Below are 23,207 nucleotides of genomic sequence, written 5' to 3' on the forward strand. Positions count from 1 at the left end.
CAGCATTGTACATAACCTGGTATAGCATGATCATACCAAGCACGTTGAAGTGGATAAACATTTCATCAAGGAGAAATTGGAAGAAGGGCTGATTTGTGTTCCCTTTGTGAAGGCTGCTGATTAGCTTGCTGATATTTCACCAAGGGATTATCTGGAAAGCTATTTCATCCTAATTTAGTCAAGTTGGGCATGATTGACATATTTGCTCCAACTTAAAGGGGAGTGTTGAATGTACACCACAATAACGTGGGGGTACAGTTGTTTCTTTGTATTCATGTACCTCCTAGTTAAGTCGGCTAAGCTAGGGGTATTTTGGACTTTATGCTGTAATTCCTTTTATTATAAATACATAGGCTTGTGTGATCACATCGATCATTCAAGTATACTCCCATATTTTGTTTTGTGAACAAATCTACCATCCCCTTTTGACCAAAAAATGGGTTGGACCGATGGTGTCTCGGCTTGGATCTCCAAAGCAGGTCGTTCCGGTCCAACCATGTCAATGCTACCACATCAACTCTGCTTCTCTGAAAAGAACTGTTAACAAAACAGGAATTACGTGAATGGCTTGAATGATCAATGAGATCAGTCAAGCTCTCTATTTATAATAATAATAATAAAAGAGATTACAAAGGGAAACACTGTTCACGATACTATTCACGACACTGTTCACGTGAACAGTGTCACAACCCAAATTACAATCCTACCCTTGTTCAAAAGTACATAAATAAAGCATAAATAAAAAAACCCAAAATACCCTTATAATATCGGGTAACACATCTCAACACTCCCCCTCAAGTTGGGGCATAGATATCACACATGCCCAACTTGACTAGACTAGGATAAAACAACTTCCCACTCAACCCTTTGGTGAAGACATTAGCCAGTTGATCTCCAGACTTCACAAAAGGAATACAAATCTGCCCACTCTCTAACTTCTCCTTGATGAAGTGTCGTCAATCTCCACATGTTTGGTACGGTCATGCTGCACCTGGATTGTGGGCAATGCTAATTGCTTGCTTTGTTGTCACAAGACAACATCATTGGAAGATGAACAGAACCACGAATATCAAGGAGTAAACTCAAGCCACGAGAACTCACATATGCCCTGGTCCATAGCACGGAATTCAGCTTCAGCACTAGATCTTGCCACAACATTTTGCTTTTTACTCCGCCATGTGACTAGATTTCCTCCAACAAAAGTACAATAGCCGGAGGTAGATTTCTGTCAGGGTTACCACCCCACCAACATCGTGTAAGCCTCAATGCGAAGATGGTCATAAGGAGACAAAAGGATCCCCTTTCCTGGAGCTGACTTCAAGTAATTGAGAATACGAAGAACAGCAGCCATGTGAGTGGAATAAGGATCATGCATGAACTGGCTCACAAGACTCACAGCAATGGCAATATCTGGTCTGGTGTGGGAGAGATAAATTAGCTTGCCCACCAATCGTTGATATCTGCCCTTATCAACAGGTTCACCATCCTTCTCTTGCAGACGGGTAGTAACTTCCAAGGGAGTGTCACAAGGATGACAACCAAGCAAACCAGTCTCTGATAGTAAATCTAGAACATACTTTCTCTGGGAGAGAAAAATGCCTTTTGGAGAACAGGCAACTTCAATCCCAAGAAAATATCTTAGCTGTCCTAGATCTTTTATGTCAAATTCCCGTCCCAAGAAAGCCTTCAGGTGAGAAACTTCATCTGTATCATTACCAGTCACAACTATGTCATCAACATAAACTATGAGAAGAGTGACCTTTTCTCCCTTTCGCTTGATGAACAGAGTGTGATCAGCATGATTCTGTTTGTATACACAGGAGACCATGGCTTTATGAAACCTACCAAACCATGCCCATGGAGATTGCTTCAACCCATAGAGTGCCCTTTTGAGCCTACAAACTTTCCCATGGGTCTTGTCGGAGGAAAACCCGGAGGAACATCCATATAAACCTCCTCTTCCAACTCCCCATGAAGAAATGCATTTTTACATCCAACTCGCCGTAGGTCCCAACCAAAGTTGACAAAGACAAGACAAGAAGACCCGACAGTGTTCAACTTTGCAACAGGGCAAATGCCTCCTGGTAGTCGATCCCATAAGTCTGAGTGAAGCCTCTGGCCACAAGCCTGGCTTTATATCTATCCACTGTTCCATCTGGCTTCTGCTTGACAACAAATACCCATTTGCACCCGATGGTTTCTTACCCGAAGGAAGAACAACTAGCTCCCATGTCTCATTTTTAAGTAAGGCCGTCATTTCTTCCATCATGGCGCTTTCCACTTTGGATCTGCAATCGCCTCCCGCCATTTCGAGGAATAGAAACAGAGGAAAGAGAAGAAACAAATGCACGATAGGAAGGAGATTAAGCATCATAGGAAACAACATTGGAGATGGGGTGTTTGGTGCATGACCTAACGCCTTTACAAACAGCGATAGGTAAGTCAAGGGAAGGATCCTTACCAGATGACGTAGTAGGGTCTGCATCTGGATCAAGTGTAGACGATTGTGGAGGTGGTATGGTGGTGGTGGTAGTCTCAACTTGTCCTGTGCGCTCCCGGGTATATACCTTAGCAACAGGGATTTGACTGACTGGTCTACGCTCCCCCTGAATAGGAGCCACTATAGGAGCTGAAGTTACAGAGGGATCCCCCTGAATAGAAGCCGGAAGAATAGCAGACACATCTTCAAAACCCTGATCCTGCTCCCCCTGAAGAGGTGTCTGGGAATAATATAACAAGGACTCATGGAAGACAATATCCATGGAGACAAAAGTACGACGAGAAGGTGGATGGTAACACTTGTATCCTTTCTGGGTCGCAGAATAGCCCAGAAAAATACACCGAATGCTCCGTGGAGCAAATTTCCCATGAGGATGATGATTGCGGATATAGCCAACACAACCAAAGACTTTGGGGGGAACCACAAAGGAGGAGGAACCCTGGAGGAGATCAACGGGGGAACGACCATCAAGGCCACGGGTAGGCACACGGTTGATGAGATAAGCAGCGGTAAGAATGGCATCACCCCAGTAGTGAGAAGGAACCTGCCGTGCAAACATAATTGCCCGGGCTACCTCAAGGAGATGTATATTTTTCCTTTCAGCAACCCCATTCTGCGCAAGTGTGTCAACACAGCTGGTCTGATGGACAATACCATGTGCAGCCAAATAAAGTTGGAACTAACCCTCCATGTACTCTCTGCCATTATCACTGCGTAAAATGCGCAAGGTGGCATTGAATTGGGTCTAAACCATACGATGAAATAACTGAAAACAGCGGAAGACCTCACTTTTATGGCTCATCATGTACACCTAAGTGGCACGAGTATAACAATCAATAAACGAGACAAACCATCGATGACCAGAAAGGGAAGTACAACAGGCAGGGCCCCACACATCAGAATGAACCAAAGCAAAAGGAAACTCACTTCTTTTATTTAATGAAGAATAACTGGAACGAGTCTGTTTGGCCAAAACACAAGCCTCACATAAAAACTCATTCCTATTACAATGCTTAATCAAGCTCGGAAACAAAAGAGACAAAGTACTAAGGGATGGATGACCAAGTCGGCAGTGCCAGAGATGAAGGTCAGGGGACGAGGTGGACTGTAAATGATGAGATGTAGAGGAAGCCGAATGCAAAGTAGAAGGCTGACCCGGGTCAAGTAAGTAGAGACCACCTTGCATCTTACCACCCCAATCGTACGCCCGTCTCCAGATCCTGTATGACACAATGAGAAGGGAAAAAAGTCGTTTGCATCGGATCTCTAGTTAGACTACTAATAGAGAGAAGGTTAGTAGAAAAGGACGGAACATGCAAAACAGATTTTAATGAAAGGGTAGGGGGGCAGCGTATGGAACCCTTCCCATTAATAGGAGAAAGGGAACCATTAGCTACTCGAACACTGTCTTTGCCAAAGATGGAGAATAAAGATGAAATACATGGGAGGAGCGTCATGTGGTCCGTGGCACCGGAATCGATAATCCAAGGATGGATACAGCCGATGTACACGTACTCACGACCGGAGTACCGAGGCAAAATTAGAACCAGGAGGGGCAGCAGGTGTAGATGCCGAGCGGAGGCAACGGAAGAGGCTCGTAGCATGCGACGGAAAGCTAGGAGCTCATCCCGAGTAAGCCCAATGTCGATGAAGGGGCAACAAAGCAGGAGTAGGAGAATCAGCCATATGAGCCTTGGGCTTAAACTTCCCACGGGCTTTCTTTTCCTCAAAATCAGCGGGCTTCCCATGGAGGTTCCAGCATTGAGCCTTAGTATGATAGAGCCTGTTGCAGTGTTCACACTTGACAGGACCTTTAGGGACAGCAGTACCACCATCAGTGGTGGTAAGAGAAGGAGTACTGGAAGCAACTTGCAAGGCGGAGCGATCAACAGTAGAGGAATGCAACATAGCAGCCCGACGAGATTCCTCATTATGAACCAAGGCAAAGGCCTGTTCTAGGGATGGAAAAGGGGACTGCCCAAGTACTTGCACCCGAATAGGATCAAACTCCATATTTAGTCCAACCAAAAATCATAGACACGTATTTTGTCAACGTGTTTGCGATAGACAGCCAGATCGAGCGAGAGAGGGTCGATAGTCGGAGCAATGATCCAATTGCCGCCACATGTTCTTGAGGGCAGCATAGTATTTGGAGACAGAGAGCTCCTGTTGGGTAGTGGCATTAGCCTTCTTTCTAATCTCATAGACCTGTGCATCATTCCCCGTGCGACCATAAGTCTCTTTGGCACCATTCCAGATAGTATGGGCAGTGTCCAGTAGAAGAAAATTGTCTGAGATATCCCCTTGCATAGAATGGATCAAGTAGGACATCACCATCGCATCATTCGATAACCACTTGTTGAGTGAGAACCCTCTTCCACTGGTTTAGTTGTTGTCCCAAGAAGATGGCCAGTGAGGCCACGGCCAGCCATCACAAATAGGTAGACCGAGACCACTTGGTAGTTGGAGCCATCAAGTTTGATTGGGGCAGCAAGGGGAAGAAAATCAGTCCGGGGCTGGCCATCAATTCCAGAAGAGGCCGAAGAAGAATCTGAACCAGTCATTGCAGCAGGTAACCAATCTTCAAGGAAGCAGCAAACAGCCAAAAAATATCCAAAAAAATTCTGGAATCGACCCCCAATAGAAAAGGGCTGTATTGGAGCAAAAAATCTCAGATATGTAGGCTGGGAATGATGTCGAATGAAGGCAGCAAGGGTGCCAATCAGATGCAGCAGGAACCAGCAGCCCAACCCCAAGATCGATTAATGTCAAGGTTTTGAAAAAAACCCTGAGAAGAGAGATCGATAAGGGGCTGGGGTCTTCAACCAATCTGATGAAGTGAATAGGGGCTGAGAACAATATCAAATAAAGATCCCACAATAGAAGATGCAGCCGAAACAGATGTAGAGGCCTGATCTCCAAAAAAAATAGGAATCTTCAAATTGCAAACAGTGCTTCAGCTCCACTCGATCCAAAAAAGAGGCATAAAAAGGAGGTATATTGGGGCAGCAGCTAGATCATTACGATCACCTCAGTAGTGCTGCCCTAATGGGAGAAGAAGAACCAAAAGAAAGGAAGAAAGAAGAAGGGAAGAAGCTCGATGGAGGGAAGGAGAAAAAAATCGAAGGGAGGGAGGAGGGTTTTGAAAACCTAGATCAGAGTGTATTTGGCTCTGATGCCATGTTAACAAAACAGGAATTACGTGAATGGCTTGAATGATCAATGAGATCAGTCAAGCTCTCTATTTATAATAATAATAATAAAAGAGATTACAAAGGGAAACACTGTTCACGATACTATTCACGACACTGTTCAAGTGAACAGTGTCACAGCCCAAATTACAATCCTACCCTTGTTCAAAAGTACATAAATAAAGCATAAATAAAAAACCCAAAATACCCTTATAATATCAGGTAACACATCTCAACAAGAACTTAAGTCCAACATGTTTGGATGGGAAACAAGGATACCATCTGAGCCAACTTGTTGGAGAAGAAACGATCATGCAGTCCACTTGAGCTTGATGGCTGGAAGCTCCTCCGTGGGAAGAGGCTTCATCTCGAGCTTACCGAGGCACAATGTTGTACCTTCTTATCAAATAACTATGTTTGCCCGAGGATGTGACACAGAGGTAGGATGTCACATTGCATTATATCGATCAACCCCCAATAGAATACATGAGAAAACACCTTTATTGATTTTTAGGTTGGTGTTGTTCACCCAAGCAACTTTGTAGGGGTTAGAATGTGGCTCCGAACTTGTGAACAACGTTGGTACAACTACCTTTATCGATTACAAAAGTCCATCGACTGCCATTGCATTGTACTCTGGTATGGAATATACTGTTGTGATGCCAATCATCCTCGTCATATAGCCTGTGTCATGCCAAAGTGGACAAAGAACATAGCAATACTGTGGCGCTCCATCACTATCACCATCGTTGACTTCACTAGGTTCATGCTCTACCTTCAAAAGTACTATCTCGTTCCTCCGTTGCTCTTTTGAAGCAGTAACCTTGAGTTCTTGCTCATCAGCAAATGTGACCAGAAGGTTAGGGCACTGAGAAGAGAAATGTCCGTACCCATTGCATGTAAAACATTGTATCTCAGTCTGCGGCTTCAAAAGGGGTATGTCTGAACCACACTAAGGTGGAGAAGATGAACGATTTGGATGTGAGGGTGCCATAGAAGAACCACTAGCATATGGCTTGCTAAACGACTTCTCCAGTTGAGAATGCTGCTTGCTCGTGCTACCACCTCGGGAGTAAGTGTTTGTAAAAGTATTCTGAGTGTAGGGCCTCTTAAGACTCTCTTCTACCTGATATGCCACAGGTACTGCACCCTCCATCGTAGGCTGTTGAATAGTTGCTAGTGCGACACTCATATGAGGATGCAAGACATTACAAAACTGTGCCACCAATATTTCTTCATCCCACTCAAAATTAGATCGAGTAGCTAAGTAATAAAATCTGGCCACATACTCCTCAACAGTCATGCTATCCTATCTCAGTTGCATGAACTTAAGGTGCATGCATTGCTTCATGATTTCACTCATCTCAGCCCAAGTAGTGACTATCCCAATGCCTCGAGTTCGAACTTGCTGCTGGTACTTGATCCACCAGATTCGAGCCATGCCCTTCAGTTTAAGCCTCTGTGAAAAGAATCTTTCTGGCCTCAGTCAACCCCTACCATCTGAAGAATATTTTCAAACTACGAACCCTGCCAAGGTACAATTTCCAGTTGTTATCTCCATAAAAATCAAGGATGTCCACCTTGTTCCTCTATTAGCTCCAAAAAGATCATGTCATCCAGCCCCATATGATGGCGTGAGTGCTGTTAAATGAAGGGGTGATGGAGATGTACAATGTGGCAACGGTGGTGTTGATAAGGAAAAGTGAAACGGACCCTGTTGTATAGAGTTGGAAGAATCCTCAGACAGAATGAAACTCTTTCCCTTATTTAAAGCTACCAATTTGTCAATAGAAGCTTTTAGAGATGTCATCATGGGCTGAAGGGAAGGAACTATGGAGCTGAAACCATCAACATTAGTGGCGAGTTTATCAACCTGGTCTGTGAGACTGGTGATGCCGGCTCAGGTTTCCTCCTTGTGGAAGTTGAGCTGATGAATAACTTCACTATTGGCCACCATAGTTTAGAGTAGAGAGGAGGATATTTAGCTCTGATACGAAATTGGTGCAATCCCGAGTTCAAAAGCCCTGTTTGGGATTGCTATAGGCCCACACGAAGAGTAAAAAACTCAAATCAAGGGCGTAGTGACAAAACAATAAATATTACCAATTTTATAAGAGAGTGCCAACTTGGTAAATGAATGGAAAGAAGAGGATAGAATAGGGATTACAATTTAAAGAGGAGGGACAAACTTGGAATGGAAACAAATAAGGGGATAAGTGTAGATAAAGGCAAAGAGTAGAGGTATTAATGGAAATTTAGAGAATAAATAAAGATGCAAAACATATCGTGGGGGAGAGGGGGGGTAATCTTCTACATTGGACTGAAAACAATAGGCAAAAGATAATGGAGGACCTCAAATGGAAAAACTCCTTCACAACAGCACCTTTTGACTTGAAGTTTCAGTCGAACAGTCCGTCCTTCATGATGTCTAAAGATCTACCATAATCTAGCCAAAAGATGTTTGCTACCATTTCACTTAAAAGCTCGAACTGTTAGGAAAGGGTATTGTCAATGTATACATCAACACTCCCCTGCACGTGCACGCCAAGATCCCATGGTCCTTGCACGTGGAGCTTATGCGGCATTTCCTTTGCGCGGCACCGAGGGAAAAGATATGTCAGGAAAACTCATCTGATGCACTTCCTAGGACTCAAACACTTGACCTCCCTGCTCTGATACCATGTTCGCTACCGTTTCACCTAAAAGCTCGAACTGTTAGGAAAGGGTACCGTCAATGTATACATCAACAAAAGATTAGCAACAACAGAGAACCAGCGACCTGAAGTGATTCCTTGTGGTAACTTGCAGAACCAGCGGTGATCCCTGGTTTAATCTCATGGTAGGGGAATGATTTGGACGAGAGATTCTGGGTTTTTCGGTAGTTTGTTAGAGGTAACTGAAACCCCCAAATACAAGGCAGAATAAAAAGTTTCCGTAGGAGATCGAAACTTCCCTTTTGTACTCCTTTGTTAATGCTAAAACAGGGGAAGGGAATAGAGAAGCAGAAAAGAGAGAAAAGAAGGATGGAATGAAAGAAAGGAAGAGGCAAGGAGGACCTGAAAGGAGAAGGCTCAGATTTGAAGAGAAGTACAAAGAAGAATGAAAGATGAAAGATTAAGAGAGAAGGAAATGGTGCCAGCAGGCCTACACCACACCACAGCAACTCAAAACCAAATTTTAAATTCTATTAGTCAGCTTTACCCTTCCAATCATTAGGTACACATTTATATATATATATATTTAAAAATAAAAAAAAAAGAAGAGTAACAATGGAAATCAATTAAAATAGGAAATAAACTCAAATAAGGAAACTACCAAATTACTCCTATATAATCTTGCCACCATAAAATAAAGAAAAAGATTGCTGCTCCTATGTAATCTACCACCCTCCTTTTGATCACAAAACCAGGTTGGGCTGTTGGCGTTTCGGCTTGGGTCTCCAAAGTGGGCCGTGCCAGTCCAACCAGGTTGGGCATCACATTTTGTTTCGCTTGGAAGTTACTTATCCCGTCTTGACACAGACTACTAAAGAGAATCGCCTCAGCAACTCCCCCTTGCTTTCTTTACATTCAACATTTATGAATTGAATTGGTCCCTTGCAGTTTGCATAATTAAATTCATTTAAAATCTTTTCTTACTTTTATTCCAACAGTAATATTAAGCCAGGAAATGTGGAACCAGATAACTTATTAGGTCACATTGTTTGGTTGGGTAAATGGAGGCACCAATGTGAAATATACCCAACATACCATCCAAGAAGGAAGAGAACAAATGCCAAGAAACCATATTTGTCAAGGTGGCAAGGCGACCCAAGGAGGTGGAGAGGTGCCTAAGCGCTTAGGCGACAAGGCGCCCACCTAGGCGACCAAGTATTATTTTTTATATCCCCTCTTTTCTAACATTACTTAGTATGTTACAATAAATACCTTTTATCATCAAAAATCAACATTAAGCCACATCAAGTCATGAAAAATCAACATTAAATCACATCTAGTCATCAAAAATCAACATTAAGCCACATCAAGTCATCAAAAATCAACATTAAGTCACATCAAGTCATCAAAAATCAACATAGAACTAGAAGACAACAGAACTGAAGAAGCAAGTTATTAGAAGTTTGAAACAATCAAAACATACAGTTGATTTATACTATTCTTGGAATTGGTCATTGTCATGGTATGCCTAGTCACACATTTGGGTTATATTGTTCTTAGAAAATATGATCTTATCTATAAGTACTTAAACTGCTCTCGATTTAGAGATATTTTCTTGTTCTCTAAGAAGCTTGGCTAGTCAAATGATTTTATTTTTACCCTAAACTTTTTTGTATTAGGTAGAGCACAAAACCAGCTTTCCAACAAATCTAAGATTGCTTAAATCTGATTTATATTGAAGGAGTTATATTCCGGTCAAACCTTATTTGGTGTGCGCGAATGCTGTCAAAATCGCTCTGAATGAAAAAAAAAAAAAAAAATTTAGATATCAAAATAAATGAATATTTTACTGCTCTTTTGATTTTTAGCAATGTTATACCATATGAATATTTGATAAAAACCCCAGCATTAGAAAGTTGAAAATTTCACCTACTGCCAAAAATCTAGTTTTTGCTTTTGAATTGGGTGTTTGACTTTTTATCCTCTTGGAATTTTATTTTTTAACTATTTTTATTGGATTCAAATAGGAGGTATTTGCTTATTTATGAATAATATCTTAAGTAAATGTTTTTACATTTACTTAAATGATATTTGGCATAAATAAGGGCCAAGGCATGGACCCCCAAAAATCCGCCTGGATGCCTAGGTGGTGCCTAAGCGAAGTCTTGACAACTATGCAGGAAACCATCCATTGCTTTCCAAATTTCTGCTAACTCATCTTACTATTTTATCACACACTGAAAGGATTGAATTGACACTGCTTTTACATAGATGATCTCATTCACCTTATACTGAGATACAGATCATACAATCAGTACCTTCCTATAAGGAGAAAGAGACAGGTTCCTGCACAAGGAGTTCTCTCACGGCACCAAGCCACCAACCATTGGTCTTAAACATTTCCATTCACATCCACGGTTTTGAGATTATTTACCAGGTCAATCATAAATGGAATTTCCTACTCTTTATGGCCCCCTCTCACAGTATGGTACCAGATCCATTTGTCACTCGGGCATCTTTGTACAGAAAGTTGGGTAAGGACCTGGGTATTAAACTGCTTTTTCTCTTGGCCATCTTTCTCTATTACACTGCAACGCTCATTTTCCTCATTGCTCTTCCTCCTGAAAGGTCCTTATCTCCTCACTTTGGTCAATGCTGCCCAATTCTCCTAAAACTCAAGTTCTTGACTCCTCAACAATCACAAATACTTCCTTTATCAGAGTACAATCGACTGCTTCAAGTTTTTTTTTTGGGCCCCCTATCCTCATGTTTATTATCTTTTTTTTTTTTTTTATTTTATTGATCTTTAAATTTTCAGAGGGATGTGCAAGGCACACATTCTCAAATCTGCAATTTGGTGGTCATTCCTTACCTTTTTTTTCCCCATTGTTTACAATGAGATATTTTTAAGTACCTACTTATAGTAATGTTGGAACAGGGGAATTTGGGGATTCATCTAACAATATACCCAAAACCTCTTTTCTTCTTCTCCCTTGTATCAATAGATGACCTGTTTCTCATGCATGCCTCTAACCAAGATTCTCCAATCTAATTATGTTCTAATGTTCCCACATATTCTGTTTTAATGATCTAGATGCATGTCATGATCTCTAAGTATAAAGGAAAGTAATAAAGTAAATAATAAATTGAAATTGTAAATAAAGAAGGAAAGAAAAACAAAAAAAGAGTCATTTTTTCATTGAAAGATTGATTAGAGAAAGGAACTTTCATTTCCAGTCTCCTGTTATTTACATTATTTAATATTTAATATTGTATGAATTTAGGGACAGGGACAAAACAAAATTCCCTTTTTTCTGACAGAGTAAATAGATATTCGAAATGTATATTTTGTTTTGCTTCGACCCGTGCAAAAGATATACTATGGAGTATTCACCTGGAGGAAATAGAAGAAAGAAGACAATGCAATAAAATTAAAAATTAAAAAAAAGGAATTTCAAATTTTATTCAACAGAAGTTTCAAACAAAAATTCATACAAATGAAGATCATACTTGCTAAAATTTTAGGAACAGATGAGGCAGTGTAGAAAAGTTATGGCAAAAATGGAACCAGTAGGAAAAATGAACCATTTAACTATTAAAGACAAATTACATGCATCTGCAACAATAGAACCCACCAAATGTCATTACTGTACTTGCACTTCTTTCCACCTCCTGAAACATTTATAAATCAAAGAGTGAGAATAATCCTAACCCCAACAAAAACTACAATGTAAAAAATGATGAAATGCATTAAGAAAGACACATGAATCATAACCTGAACCATCAGTTGACGAGTACGGCGAAGGCTCTCTGTGATGCTTTCTGCAGCAGATGTCATCCCAGCCTTCGTCCTAAAAAGGGTTAAAATTTTGTAAGTTCACTGAGATAAGGAAACCTAAGGTAAAACACTCAAACCAATGGTAGGAAAAGAAGGATGAAGTGAATCTGAAAGCCAAATATCCAATGACCAGGCGATATTCAATGCACATATGGGGGTTAAAAAAAACTCTAAATTGGATAAAAAGCCAAAGGTACCAGAACATAAGAAAACTTCTCATTAGAGAATAGACACTAGAACTGAGATAAACATTAACCACATAATCATACATGTTTAGCACGGTTATCATTTTGCAATTATTCAAAACTATCAGTATCTAACACTGCAAAAAAGGAGATCTCTCACTGAAACAAACAGAACAGTACATACTGTAAATTGCGTCTGCGAATTGTAGACTCTTCTCCACCACCTAAAAGAAGCTCCCTCTGCAATCAACACACCACTCATAAGGATGGGAAGAAAAAATACCGATGAGAAGAGAAGTACAGAAAGGATATCCTTCACATGTGTTGATGGGTACTGATGTAGTTTGGCATTGGAACAATGGGAGCTCACCTCTGTTAGTTAAAGCGTGAATAAAAAGGGCATCCAAAATTTCTCTGTTGCAAAATTGAGTTGATAGATACGGCAAAACAATGGGTTCAGCTCAGGTATCCATATAAACATGTTTAATACGTGTACAAGTTTTTCAAACATGAAAAAAATGGACTCTTTAATTTACAAATTTTCGATGGTTCAACTGCTCAACCAAACTCCCCCCCCCCCCGGCCCAAATTCCCTCCCTAATTTCTTCTCCGACCCCGAAACACTTTGGTCCCTTAGTCCCCCACTTCCTCGACTCCCTGTCTCTCACTGTCCCACTCTCCCTCTGTGAGAGCAGCAGTGTCGGCACAGCAGCAGCACAGCACCGTGGATCAGCAACCTGCGACACCAACGGTTGACATCGTCTCTGCAACTGAGGCAGCAACACTGTGGGAAAGAGGTTAGAAATCTGAAAACCTCTCTCTCTCCATCTCAAACTATGGCCTATTACTTTCTTTGTGGGTTTTCTTATGGGTTCCTGGCCTCCTGAGTCGCAAGGCCAAACAATGAACCTAAGAGCTTCTCAGATTTCAGTGGCATTTCAGGTACTCCAAAGTAAATGCATATCCCCTTGGAGATAAGTAGCAGCGCAACAGAACCTACATGAACTCATTAGAAAATATTGCCAATGCGTACTTAGCTCAAAATTCCCTCCCATAAACTACACTTCTGACATTGTTGCCTGCTTTAACCTTTGAGAATGAATATTATTAGTAAATCCCTTCTGAGATTTGCAACCTGTAATTCTGTATGCTGCAATCTGCAATCCCTCCTGAGATGTAAGCATTTTGTAACCCCTTCTTTAATAATTGATTCCTTCTGAGAATGAATAGTTTTAGTAATTGTTACTTGATATTTTTACTTCAAACAAACTCATTGGAAGTGTGCTACAGCTTATTCTCATGTTGGAATGGATGGATTGATTGTAAAATGTAGGTAGTTGAGAGTCTTGAGACTATAAAGCTTATAGAACAAATGGTTAGAAAAAAAGGATAAGTTTTGGGAACATGTAGAGCAACTTGGTTTGAGCATAGACTATGGATACCATCTGCGTTTTGTTGGGTGTAACGTGTTATAGTTGCTTTGAACTTTAGATGCAGGCATTTAGGTAATTATTTATCGTGTGTATTGCCCTATTTTTGATCCCGTATTGGTCAAATGTAAACGTTTAAAACCTGTACCATTTTCATTTATTTGCCGTTCTCAAAATCTCCTGTTTTCGTTTTTTTGCCGTTCTTGAAATATCTGACCGTGTCCCATTCAAGTTTTGAGCCATTTAACATACTTCTGTGTCAAACACCATTTTTTGTCGTTCGTTGCTAAGTAAAAAGGGCTGCTTAACCAATGGATAAAAGAGCATCTCATCATAAACAGGAAGAAATATGACCAATAAACATATAAATAAAAAATAAAAAAGGAAGATAACATAAAGCAAGGGGAAAATGAAAATAAGAAAGGATTCTAAAAAGGGGCAATTACTATCACTCCCCTACACTGGGCCTATATTTTCTGATACTCCCCTAACTTAAACTTTGTTTCTGATTTCCACCAAAAAGTGAACTTTTACCTCTCCTTCTCCCCTGATGTTTTAAATGCCCATATTACCCCTCCTGTCACATGTTAACCAGCTACTATTTTTCTCATCATCTATCTTTGCCTCCCTTATCAATTTTTTATAATTTTATTTTTCCCTTACAATTTTCTCCCTCCATTAATTCAATTTTTTATTCAATCTCCTCCTTTTTGAACACAACCAACCCCTTCAACCCTGTCCTCACCCACTCTCACCCTGCCCCCCCCCCCCCCTGCAACCCCGCTCAGCCCCACCCTTTCCACCACCCCGTCCCTCCCTTCCCTGCAACCCCGCCCCCACCCAGCGCCCTGCAACCCCCCTCCCCAGCCCTCCCCTCCAAGGATCTGTTTTAACAGATTTATCATTACTTTCACACAGAGTGGTTTATGCTGCACTAAAGTCCACAGCACTGTCTTTTCCCAGCCATCTAGATTCAAATCTGGATCCACCAAATTGAAGTTCTTGCAGCCAGAGTATACTCTCTCCTAGCCACAGAGATTCTGGTATGGTGTTTGGTTCCTGATATTCTATATGGATTCTCAGAAGCTTCCTCTTATTCTTTCTTATAATTATTTTCTTTGTTCCTTGAAGATAAACAGCATTTACCTGACCCACTGACCAACAAGGCAACAACCAAACCACCTCTGTTTCTCTTAAAACCGCCATCAATCTCTCTAGAACCACCAACCCATCAAGCACTCATATATTCACCCCAAAGATCACAATTTTAGCATTCAAAACTCAAATTCTTCAAGTCATTGAAGCAAGACCTTGGACAGTTGTTAATAAAATCCCCACCATAGTTTAGACATAGGTGATATGACCCTGATTGAAGGAACTAAAAGAGCTAGGTGCAGGCCTAAAATGACCATAGGAGAGGTTGTGAGGAATGACATGCGTAGTATGGGTCTTGTACCAAGTATGACCTCGGATAGAGCCTATTGGAGGGTAAAGATCCATGTTGTCAATCCCACATAGCTGAAATTTTCCTAACTCCCTGGGCTGGGACTCTTTCCTCTTACTTTCATTTCTCTTTTACAAACTTCTCATCCCTTATGTCTTCATTTCTTGCTTTTCTCTTACTTAGATTTGCCTGAATCCATGTAGCCAACCCCATTTACATGGACTGAGGTTAGTTTGTTGCTGTTGTTGTATAGTTTAGCCAGACCATTCAAATTTCTCATGTCATGCCTTTGTATTTCATTGATTATTTGAGCCTTCCAGCTCAATTTTTCATTGATTTCTCAGTAGAAACCAAATCTCAAAACCGAGTAAAATTGCAAATGTTTAAGCTTCCTTCCTAGACATTGCTTCTTGGAAGTTAATATTAATAATGTGTATATCCTTTGATGAGGATTGCAGAGCTATTCTAAGAACATAATGTGCCCTTATACCAAAACCCTATAACCCAAAGAATTTACAAGAGCCCCGAAATACTAGCACTTCCTTGAAGAGGTATGGATAACTCATGAAGTTTACCATGCAGAATATTGCAAAGAAAGTGGCCAATAAAACCATTACAACTCATGAAGTTGAGGAGGGCAGGGGGGTTCAGGGCTGGGCAGGGGCAGGGGCAGGGGCGGGGGAGGGTGGGGCTGGGACAGGTTGCAGGGCAGGGGCAGGGGCAGGGTGGGGTTGAGGGGTTGGGGATGGAGGAAAGGGGGGTGGGGCGGGGTTACCTTTTGTCGTGTTCATAGAAGGAGGAGGTTGAATAAAAAATTTGAATTAATGGAGAGAGAAAATTGAAAAATAATAAAATAAAGAAAAAAAGAAAAAATAGATAAGTGGAAGAGAGATTATGAGAAAAATAGTTAACGGTTAACAGGTGAAAAAAGGGTAATTTAGGCATTTAAAAATATCAGGGGAGAAGGAGAGATAAAAGTTTACTTCTTACTTTTTTGGGGGAATCAGAAACAAAGTTTAAGGTAGGTGAGTATTAGTAAATATAGGCTAAGTGTAGAGGAGTGATAGTAATTGCCCCTTCTACAAAGGGTCGCAATTCCAACATGGGGTGAGATTAACTCCAAAAGCCCGTCCTCAGCTCAGTTTGCAATTCACATGCATGAAGCTGGAATCACAAGTATTCATATTTTGTCCCAAGCGTAAAAGGCAATGTTTTATACTCCGAGGAATCAAATTTTGATTTTATTCAAAAGCAAAAACTGAAATTATTTTTTTCAAGTTTGGTTACGGTGATTCTAATTCAACTGAAAGGTTTAGATTTTAGTACCTGTTGAAACTTAAATTTTATTTCAGAATTTGTCGAACATTTTCCAGGGAAACCCATGAGCTAAACAATTGGAAAGCAAGATAAAGGAAGCCCATTACCTCAGCCTGAGCAGCTTTCCTCATGTTGGCCTTCGCTTGCAAATTGGCATTCCTAAGGCCCAAATGCAGACTAAAAACCAAGAAAAACAAGCATCATAAGAAAACAGCCCAATTTCTCACAAAGGCTTCAACATAAGTTGCTCGAAGTTGGACATTTTCCTATTCAACTGTGAACACAATATCCTCCCAGGCAAATCAACAGCTTAACCAACTAAATTGGCGGCAAAGAGAAGAATAAGGGAAGAAAGATACTGGAACCTTCGGTATTGATCCTTCCAAGATTCCAGTGTTGATTGAGCAGATTTTACTTCTTCTTCTGTGGGAAGTTGCTGAGCAAGAAGGTCAAGCCTAAACTGCATTGAGCGAAGTAAAGCTAGCGCATCCTGTGCAAGACCATTTAACCTTGGTAGAGAATTTCCTTCATCATCCCCCCTTCCTGGTTTACCATATTCTTCAATTGAGTTTACATGTTCCCAGGCTCGTGCAATTGTCTCGTCCCAGTCTTTCTTCACCTTCTCAACAGCCTCTGCTACCTCATCCATAAAATCTAAACTTTCTATCAATGACAATCAAGGAAGAGAGAGTTAGCAGAAACTAATGAGAATGTCAGAGAAATCATAAATTTATTAATTGATAAAGAAAGAAGTGGAGCTTATCAAACAACTAGAAAAAAAACATAATTCTTTATGTGAAACTATCAAATCTGAAGAAGTAGATACTTTCAAAACAATAAACAAGTATGAAACAATCTTCCACATCACAAAATTACAAATACAGATAAGTATGGAAAATGAAATTAATTAATCTGATAAACATGATCACACGGAATAATGTCAATTCGCCCTACTTCTAGCCTAACCAGGGGCTGACCCAATTAGGTTTCTGCAGAGTGATGAGCATACAATCACACAGCACCTATATTTCAAAGCACCCAGATGCATCCATGCATTAGATTTCACACGGAAAATTAACTAAGATTATCAGAGAATAGATGCATAAAACACGCATAACAGGAGCATTCGAATCAGTTCATAACAATGATTTAGAAGTTCGTAAAATGAAAATTACGCTAGAATTACTCAAGGGAAAAATGAAATGGGAAAGACTGAAACACCTTAAGCACCAAAGATTCGTTTCAGTAGTGTGATTTTGGCGCTGCAGGTTCTTCCTCTTTCAAGCTCTCCAGGGCCCTTCAACGTAGATGGAGAGTGAAACGGAAACCCTCTCCTGGTTTAGTTATGTGATGAAATATGTTACAAAGAGAGAAAATACATTTTTACCCTTACAAATGCACGTGTTCGTAAGTGGAACGCACAATTAAATGTGTCCGATCTGTAAAATTACCATTTTCTTACATATATTTCTCAATCGGTTTTGTAAAATTACAGGTTACAGACAGACATTGCTACAGAGTAGTTTATCGGTTCTGTATTTTCTCACATATGGACACACGGTTTTGAGTTTGCAGGTCTCTGCAATCGTAGATGGAGAAGATCTGGAGAAGAGGAACCGACTGCCGTTGCAATCGCCCAGGGAGCTTCTAAGTTCGCAGGTCACTGCAATCGTTGATCTCTTGAAGAACCTCAGTCGCCAACCTGAAAACACCCGGGAACGGCGACGGAGAAGATGGGGGCTAGGGTATTGGTATCCGCAACTGTGAGAGAGGGAGTTGGGGACGAAGGTTTGGGGATTTTTCAGGTTTCAGTGATCTTGTTGTTCGGGTCTTCGGGAATCAGGAGTTAGATTAGTTTTTTTTTGTTTTTAACTAAACGTATTTAATCGTATTATACATGTTTTATGTGTATAATACTTCCAACCATAAAAGGCACGTATAAATTCATATCTAACGACTCATACGGAAAAAAAACGGATTTTTGAATTAAACGTTTGGATCCGTGTATGAATTTACTAACTATCGTCTGTGCAGGGCATGAATATGAATGAGAAATTTTTATTTCAAGAGGGGAGGGATAGTAATTTCCCATGCTCATATGTCTGAGCGTAAGATCTATGCGACCAAGCAACGTTCTTTTGCCCTAAATAATATGGACATTGTGGGTCAAATTGTGGATCTAAAAAATAGCCCAAGAGGGGCGAATTGAAAATACTTTAATAATATACATTAATTCAGAGGATGTAGTGCTAGCGGAAAACAAATAAGTAAAAGGCATTCAAAGATGACACCAAAGTTTAGAGTGATTGGGTAAGGGTCTACATTTTTTTGTTTTTTTTTTGGTAAAATGAGAACTATTTAATGAAGCATGACCAATGCAAGGTGTCAAGATTATAGAGATCCGACAGCCAAGGAAAGGATATGGGCCAATATGTCCTACACGCTACAAACAATGCCCACCGTACTAAGGAGTTAGCAATGCTATTATTCTCCCCGACTTAGATTGTTCCAGGTCTTCCACTAAGATGTAACTATAATGCTAACCAAAATGTTAAAGTGCCGCTTTCTGTCCAAGTGTGGAAGCACTTAATTAGTTGTTTTTCTAGTTGAAAACCAAACCTTGGTATTTTATTTTAGCTAACACCTTGCCTTATTCTTAAACCATGCTAAATGGGTCGAAAATCCCTCCTTAGGTAACAGTTTACTAGTTTTCAGATCTTTCTTGCTCAGTTTCATTTCAGTATTGTATGAATACTATTTCTTGAAAGCTTTCGTAATATCTTCTTAGGTACAGGTCTGGGAGGTATATAATGACATAAGCCAACGTAGTGCGGTCCTGTTAGGGTAAATTGAAATGTTTGACCTAGTTGGTCATCTGTGAAACCCTTAACCTTTAACTGTCCTGTATAAGATCGTAGATGAGCCCTTAGATTTCCTATCTCATTGAATTTCTCAAGTTTTCATTTAAATTTCTTTGGAAGGGTAGTCTTTGGAAAGAAACACAGTCTTTTAGAGTCTATGATTTATTCTTCTACGTCCTTAACACTCTTAAAAGTGTGCTCGGATCTTTCCACCTTCTCTCTAAAGATCCTAGTCTCAGTTGACTCAGCACTAGGGAGGTACTTGATTTGATGAGAGTTTTATGGCTAAATTACAATAGCCGACATTCTTGTTGGAGGTTTTTCAACATAATGGCATTGGGAATAGTCCCACGTCGGAAATGTAAAGTTGTTTCTTTGGGTATATTTAATAAAGCATTATTTGCTGTTTAAATTAACAAATACGGTGAATGTTACGATGTATGTGCGAGGACTTTCATCCGAGTGCGCACACGCACGTGCACACGCGGCTTGAGCAGTGGGCTGTAGAGGCGTTAATGGTGCACACACTTAGCACTTGAACAGGTGCCAAGTGGCTTATTAATACCCAAAGTTGTTTCAAACTTGTTGATATCCAAAAACGTCCTTCTTCTCCCTCATTCTCAAAGATGATCTTGCAGGGAATCTATTTTACTGTAGGAAACAGATTTTCTCTACTATTGACTTTTCTATTTTTTTCAAAAAACTTTCAGGTATCGATCTTGGCTTCGGTTGTGCAATACGCAGTCAAGATAATCAACAAGTTTGGGTTTCATTATATCCTAGGAGACCATTCGTCTGCAACCTATTTGCATTTGGAAATAGGGACGAATTTCATCTTAAGGAAAGCGACTCTGTAACGTGCCTTAAAGATTCAAGCCAACTTCTGTTCCAACAATTCTATGTAAGACTCTCACAATGATCCAATTCGATACACATAACATATGAACAATTCCATTTATGTTTTCAAAATCTCATTCACTAGAAATATACAACGTAACAACCATATGAATTGGATGCCAATTTAGTCCATAGTTGCAAACTGATTAAAGGCCTAACTTTAAAGTATATTTAATCACACATAAAATGATGAGAACTAATTCAATTTATACTATTCCATAAGAGATAAGGGCTCCACGCATGCAATGTGCACTAGAGCCATCTCATCGATTAGTCTTTCTCAATCTCCACGCACGAAGAAAGAGATAAAGATTAGATAAAGGATTTTTATCCTAACAGCCTAGCTTCCTTGTATTATCCCTTGTAAATTGTAATTATACTTTGTAAATTACTTTCCAAGATTCTCTCATTCTATGAACAACTTTTCCATTGGATCCATGACAACGTCTTAAACCTAAGAATGATTTTTTTTTATATGGTAAATAAACTTAATTAAGAATGATCGATATGCTTATTGAGAGAACCCTTTAGGTTACAATAATGGTTGCTAGTAATGCATGATGTAACGGCCATGCATAACTCTCATTATCCATCATATATGGTGGTTGTTATTTATTAAACTTAATAAAATCAATAATTGGGTTAGCTCTTAGCACTAAAGTTAAAAAATATATATATAAAATAAAACTTAGTAAATTAGTATGATACATGTGTCATATTTATGTTGGCCTAGGTTTATACCCATTCTTAATTATAAATTTTAACTGTCAATATTTGATGTTTGACCCACAAAAGCACTAAAAACTTAATGGAACTATAGAAAGAAAGCACAAAAACCAATCAATTCTCCATTAGAATTATTTCTTTTATTTTATAGTTCTTCCTTCTCACTCTCAAGGCTCCAAGGCATGTTGCATGAGATTAATTACATAAATATATTGTATTGCACCAAATGAAGAAATTATAAAGACAAATTTATGTAATGCATCTCATGCATGCACTATAATATGCAAAAAGAAGATTGAGTTAAGGTGAACTGTACATCAAATGTATATATGTTCATTCCTAAATCCTCAATATATATCTTTCAAGCAGAATTGGACATCACCCTTAATCTTGCATGTATTTCCTTTTTCCCCATTACCATATTTAGATTATGTTTGGTTAAAATTTTGGGTTTTTATCCTCTCAAGTGTGGTGCATTGTCGTGTGCACCTTTAAAGTGCATCGAACGATGACCACTGCATTTGAGAAGATAAAAATCCAAGTCTCAAGTGCGGTGCACTGTTTGATGCACTTAATTTAAAGGTGCACTGGATGAGAGGATAAAAATTCTAAAATTTGCATTCTCCATTCAACTCATCTATAGATGGGTTAATGACCTTGCATGCATTACAAGTATACCTACTTGTATTTCTACGCCTAACTGTTGCATGTCTCTCGCTACTTATCAAACCTTATCAATTGTGGATTGCCACATCTTGATTTGTGATAGCTCCTTTGTTGTATTAAAAGAGTTTCAAAATACTTTTATCTTCAATTTTTTTTTATTTTTTTAAATTTGGTTTTTCCTCTCACAATTCAAGATTTTGTACTTTTGACTTTGTACCACCACAAATAAGTGATTCTCATATAAAGTCTTACTCTTATATTACTACATGTTTTGATTATATTAGTAACTCATCTGGTTAAGCATCTACTATTTTGTTTAAATCACAATCCACAGAAGAGAAAAGTAATATAAGAATAGATCGTTTCTCCAGGCTTTTCAAAATAAAAAAGATTTGATTGAAATCACCTATAAACTAAAAAGGAAAGAGAAAAATAACCTAAGAAACGGCCAAGATCAATCACCCCAAAAAGAAATCCTCTCAAAAACTCTAGGGGGGCATAGATACCCACCAAACACCAAACAACTCCACACTGGGTCGAGATCAAGTGATCAACCATCGTGATGACTAAAAATCAATTGCCAGAATAAACAGCCAACACATCAATATAGGACTCCAAAAACACCAAAGGCCCCCACTAAACCCTAGACCCTGATCTTCTACGGGCAAGGTGCTTGGATAGGGGTAAGGTGATCATTGCACGTCGCCTTATCAGTACGCCGCTCTCACCGCTACGGGCAAGCACCCCGTAAAAGATCTCGATTGCTAAACCTTGTAAGACCCGAATTAGGAACGCATACATCAATAATAACAAATTTCAGAGAAGGAAGAAACAAAGACAAAATAAGAGTCTAAATTCTAAACCACATCAAGTTTGTTATGAAGAGCTCTCGAATATTCCAAAAGAGAATCCTCATACGTTTATGAGTTAAAAAGAAATGAAATGACCACAGGAGAAGCTGAAGGAGACCCTTCAATTCCCCATACCACTACAGCCCGAACCTTGACTGACACATTTCTCCATTTGTATTCGTTTGGAAAACTGTTTTTTAAAAAAAAATATTTTGGTTCCGTACATTCACAATTGAGCTAGTTGAGGCTGTTATGAATTTTTAGATAATTAATTCATGAACCCATGAGATTTTCCATTGAGAGAGAGAGAGACCCAAATCTCAAACAATGAGATTTGCTCAAAAGGAAGAATTCTTTGGCATCAGTTCAGTCCACCATTAGCTATAGTGGGTTTTAATGACCTAAAGGGTGATACGGAATTTGTGTCCGCCTCACGTGTAACATGCTAAGATTTCTTTTCTTGGTCTCTTTAATATTTTTTTTCTTATTTTTTTTTTTTTTGGGGGTTAACATTATTCATCATCATCTAGAACTCCATAAAGCAAATCTAAGCAAATCCATAGCTTATGTACTTTTATTATAATTTAGCATCCAAACCGTGTCTCTTTATGGGTCCCACAATGATGTAAGTTTTTTGGCGTAGGAGG

The 23,207-nt window shown here is 39.6% G+C and overlaps 1 protein-coding gene across 1 annotated transcript in view; it reads right to left on the bottom strand.

Annotated features, from left to right (window-relative positions):
- Positions 1 to 17,832, bottom strand: part of LOC122669359 — a 28,830-nt gene extending 10,998 nt beyond the window's left edge. The window contains exons 1-6 of the mRNA XM_043866110.1: positions 17,781 to 17,832; positions 16,925 to 17,222; positions 16,667 to 16,736; positions 12,553 to 12,608; positions 12,121 to 12,196; positions 11,981 to 12,017 (exon numbers count right to left, since the gene is read on the bottom strand). Coding sequence (XP_043722045.1) covers positions 11,981 to 12,017; positions 12,121 to 12,196; positions 12,553 to 12,608; positions 16,667 to 16,736; positions 16,925 to 17,208 — 523 coding nt within the window. The 5' untranslated portion in view covers positions 17,209 to 17,222; positions 17,781 to 17,832. The remainder of the gene's footprint in view (positions 1 to 11,980; positions 12,018 to 12,120; positions 12,197 to 12,552; positions 12,609 to 16,666; positions 16,737 to 16,924; positions 17,223 to 17,780) is intronic.
- Between the last annotated feature and the right edge of the window lie 5,375 nt (positions 17,833 to 23,207).

Source organism: Telopea speciosissima, chromosome 7 (assembly GCF_018873765.1).
Source record: "Telopea speciosissima isolate NSW1024214 ecotype Mountain lineage chromosome 7, Tspe_v1, whole genome shotgun sequence".
In the NCBI taxonomy this organism is placed as follows: domain Eukaryota; kingdom Viridiplantae; phylum Streptophyta; class Magnoliopsida; order Proteales; family Proteaceae; genus Telopea; species Telopea speciosissima.